The sequence below is a fragment of the Triticum aestivum genome, chromosome 7A (genome assembly GCF_018294505.1).
Source record: "Triticum aestivum cultivar Chinese Spring chromosome 7A, IWGSC CS RefSeq v2.1, whole genome shotgun sequence".
Classification (NCBI taxonomy): Eukaryota; Viridiplantae; Streptophyta; class Magnoliopsida; order Poales; family Poaceae; genus Triticum; species Triticum aestivum.
In genome coordinates, this window is record NC_057812.1 from 34,686,157 (window position 1) to 34,690,555 (window position 4,399).

The 4,399-nt window shown below is 41.4% G+C and overlaps 1 protein-coding gene across 1 annotated transcript; it reads left to right on the forward strand.

Annotated features, from left to right (window-relative positions):
• Positions 1–1,097: 1,097 nt before the first annotated feature.
• Positions 1,098–2,472, forward strand: LOC123154628 (ervatamin-B). The gene is made up of 2 exons (XM_044573313.1): positions 1,098–1,487; positions 1,776–2,472. The coding sequence occupies exons 1-2, from the start codon at positions 1,277–1,279 to the stop codon at positions 2,342–2,344; spliced, it is 780 nt and encodes a 259-aa protein (XP_044429248.1). The 5' UTR covers positions 1,098–1,276; the 3' UTR covers positions 2,345–2,472.
• The last annotated feature ends 1,927 nt before the right edge of the window (positions 2,473–4,399 follow it).

A 4,399-nucleotide genomic window follows, 5' to 3' on the forward strand; every position in this document is an offset into this window, starting at 1 on the left:
ATAGATAGATAGATGGATAGATAGATAGATGGATAGATAGATAGATGGATAGATAGATAGATAGATAGATAGATAGATAGATAGATAGATAGATAGATCAACTGATTGATAGATAGATACATAAATATATAGATAGATAGAGGGGTAGATAGATAGATAGATAGATAGATAGATAGATAGATAGATAGAGGGAAGTGCATGGACGAATCCAGGTACATATGAACCCACTTAAAAAACACTTTTCTAAATGCTAAAAAACTGAAAAAGGTTGCATGGGTACGTCTCCATGTTCTATGTGCGTGCATAAAGTTTTACGGAAAAATAATTTTTTTTGTGGCCAATGCAAAAAAACAAAACAAAATTTGTGTTTGTGGAACGCTATTTAGAAGCATTGAAATTTCTCTTTTTTGCAGAGACAAAAGAAAAAAAAAGACATTTTTCACAAAACTTTGTGTCGCGCACACACATTTGCGAACACGTATGTGTGAATTTTTCTTTTAAATTTTTTGACATTTTCAAACGTGCTTAAAATGCTTTTTTTAAGTGGGTGCAGATGCACATGCGTTCAGGACGTGCCCACTCAATAGATGGATGGGTGGATAGATAGCGAGGGTGTTATTGTAATTTTGATCCTAATCAGATGTAGGGTTTTCCTTGTGCAGTAAAGCATGTAGGGGCATCTCCAAAGGAGACCCTCAAAGCTCTGGTATATGTTCAGATTATGGTGTTCAGACCGTGTCAACTTTTGTTATCCAATGGAGACCCTTATCGGTTCACAAAGTGGTCCGGACGTCGACGTCCGTTTTCCAGTAAATGTGAGACAAACTTAGACCGGAGTCGTGACATGCAATTGACCAACAAGAAAAACCCTACGTGGTACTCCTGTTTTTCTCTCCTTCACATGCATGATCTCCTTCTCCTCTCTCTCCTTTCAATTGGACACCACAACACAATATCCCATCACATGCATGATCCACCTCTATTCTCTCTCCTCCCAATCGGATTAATTTGTGAATATCTTTGGATAGCTCCCTCCCGCATCATGTCTCCCGCATCATGTCCGCAGAACACACCCGGACATAAAAACAGACATTTGTCGTGTCCATTTGCGGGTCAGCTTTGGAGATGCCCTAACCTCCCCTGGCATCTTTATACATATGCATCCGTTGGGCCTCATCAGCCACGCACAAAGGCTAAGAACAAATTAAACGTCACACAAAACGATCTGATCAGAGAGACTAGTGGAGAGCAAGGGAAAAACTTGCACTAAGAGCTCATGATGGCGCTGGCCAAGACGATCGCGCTGCTGGTGTGCCTCCTAGGCACAGCGGGAGGCACATCGGGGGCAAATTGCATCCCGCGGCCGAGGTCGGTGACCTTCACGCCGCGCTCAGCCGCTAGTATCTTTACTGCTCGCACACCGCCGCCCATGGTCGATTGGCGTGCGCATGGTGCTGTCACGCCGGTCATGGACCAGGGAGTTCTCGGTAACGAAATGGAGCTCGTTGCTTGCTTATTACTCCTTCCGTCCCGAATTATTTGTTTTAGATACGGATGTATCTAACACGAAAAGGTGTCTAGATAAGCAATTTGGGACTATGATGATACTAGTCTATGAACTACTACTAGGCTCGCACTACATGAATGGAAGATAATTTGGGACGAATGTGATACTAGTCTATGAACTACTACTAGGCTCTTAGAACATGAATGGAACCTTACTTTGTCCTTCCGTCCCTTCCTTACCAAGTAATATATCTGATCTACATGCACAGGTTCCTGCTGGGCTATCTCGACGGCGGGCGCCATCGAGGGGCTGCACAAGATCCGCTCCGGAAGACTTGTCCGCCTATCGAGCCAGCAGATATACGACTGCTCCAACAAAAGCATGATCGAGTCGCACCTCAGGGCGTACGACTGGGTCCTCCGCAACGGAGGCGTTGCCTCTGAGGAGACGTACCCGTACGTGGACCGAGTCCAAGACTGCAAGCGGGAGAAGCTGCATATGATCTCTGCGTCCATCACAAGCTTCGTCTGGACCATACGAACCGAGCAAGAGCTCTTGCTCGCCGTCTCTCAGCAGCCGGTGACCGTCAAGATGTCGGTCGAACCAGCAAGCTTCCTCAACTACACAGGAGGCATCTTCTCGGGACCGTGCGGGCAGGCTGGCCACTCCATGTTGGCAGTGGGTTATGGCGCCCTTACCGACGGCAGAAAATACTGGATCTTAAAAAGTTCGTATGGCGTCCATTGGGGTGATCACGGCTACTTCTACGTGCAACGTGGACCTGGCCACGATGCAGGCCTCTGCGGCATTGCGAATTACGCCGCACATCCGGTCTAGACTCTAGACCACTACTCCATCCGTCTTAATAATGAAGACTTACAAAGTTCGGTCAAGTGTGTAAGCAAAAACTATCAAGAATTACAATACTAAATAGATACAATATAATAAAATACGTTTTTTGTGCATTTAGTGATACTAACTTTGTATTATAGTTGTTGGTAGTATTAATTGTCTACAAAATGATAAAAAAATTACACCATTTGATTTGAGATAAAAATTAGGCCTTCTTCTGGAAGCGGAGGGAGTGCTAGCTATCTAGGATCTAACAACTGTGAGGGTAGTCCAATTGCTTCACCTTGGACTATATCTTTGTCATAACCCCTAGATGTGGCACACTATTTAGTGAGAAAAAAGAGGGGTATGATATCTTCATCTACATATAGCTATTAGCGCCAAAATCAAGATAACTCATACTTTTCCTCTCACATAAAACACATTAAATGAGGGATCTGTTAGATACAATCCACTAGAGAAGATATCAAAATATATGTTTAATGCATATGATGTAGCTTAACATGTAGTGCGGTGGGAGTGCCTTAATGTATGCTGGCAAATTATGCATGCACACTATTAGCCATTGTGGTATATAAACTGAAATAACCTTGATGTGTGATGATGTAGTGTGTGGTGGAATAATAATAAGATGAGCGCGGCAGACTATTGGCACTGGACTTGTTCATCAATTCATGACCTTTCCTAGTTTTTCTATTTTCCAGTCATGATCTCTCTTCCTCCGTACTTTCAGTGGTATAGCATTTACATATTTATATACTTTGAATCGAACAAACTGCTTTAATAAACCACCCAAACAAATATTAGAATCCATGCAACCACTAGATAGTTGACACCTCACCATTGCTTTGTCGGCCAACAATTTCAAGTGTGTACAAATTTGTGCAAAATCCCCCCAATCCCAAGAGTATAATTCCTTAATATCATAGCAAACCAGTTATATATACGTGCAAAATCCTGCTTGCTCACTTAATTTTTTTAAACAAACGCCCTGCATGCTTGCTGGGATTTCAGCCCATCCGACAACTTCTTTGATAGAAAATGAACACAAGGAGACATCTCACATTGGAAAAGAGTATGGTTAGCATTCTCAGGCCGAGACTGCAAACAAAACACATTTTTTGTTGCCTTTCCATACCGTTTCAATCGTGTACGCCATTTCCTAGGCTATGTTGCTAAGCAACCAACACTAAGACTTTGAGTTCTTTTACTCTGTTTGTACATCATGTGAGCCATCCATCCTTTTTATCATCATATATCAAATGTGCTTGATTGGTTAACTAGAAACACGAGAAACAAGGAATCTATACCATACCCTGCGCGTTTCCGTGGAATTGGATATATAGTTTCTACACATTGTGTAGAATACTAATTCATTCCTTACAATCTAAACTATATGAGAAATTCTGCATAAAAATAATATTATCATGAAAAGTTGTGCATGCTACGATAAAATACAATGCAATTTAAAACCCGCTTAGAATGCACTAATGCATGTCGCATGGTGAAGGATTTTCATGCATAGATCAGATGAATGCTAATGGAGCAAGCTAGAAATCTAACGGTACAACAATTTTGATGATGTGGAAGCACACATGTTGATGTAATTAGAAGTACTAGAGGGGATCACTCTCTTAGGTATATAGGATAAGCTAGTAAATATCACAAGAAATGAAAACATCCCGCCATTAATTTGGTAGGCCATTTTTAATAAGAAACATAAGAATTAAATTTTCATAATGGCAGATTTTTAATGGCCAGTGGGCCTGCATTACACCTTTTAATCTTTGTCGCACGACCAGTCTTGCACATACAATCTATCCATCTACCTATCTTCCATTATATACTAAAAGCACTATATAGATCAAAATAGATAAATGTGCTAGAAAATCCCACAAAACTCACAAATATATGGCCGTTAATTAGATAATGACAGACGATGGATCCCGGTTGATGTGAAAATAATTACCCACCTATGCCCTTAGTTAATTTTCCTCTCACCTCTTTGATGATCGTGTACCAAAAGCATTAGATTCGATT

Coding starts and splice junctions, on each gene's coding strand:
- LOC123154628 (XM_044573313.1), top strand. CDS start 1,277: ATGATGGCGCTGGCCAAGACGATCGCGCTGCTGGTGTGCCTCCTAGGC. Junction 1,488..1,775: donor CATGGACCAGGGAGTTCTCG/GTAACGAAATGG, acceptor CTACATGCACAG/GTTCCTGCTGGGCTATCTCG.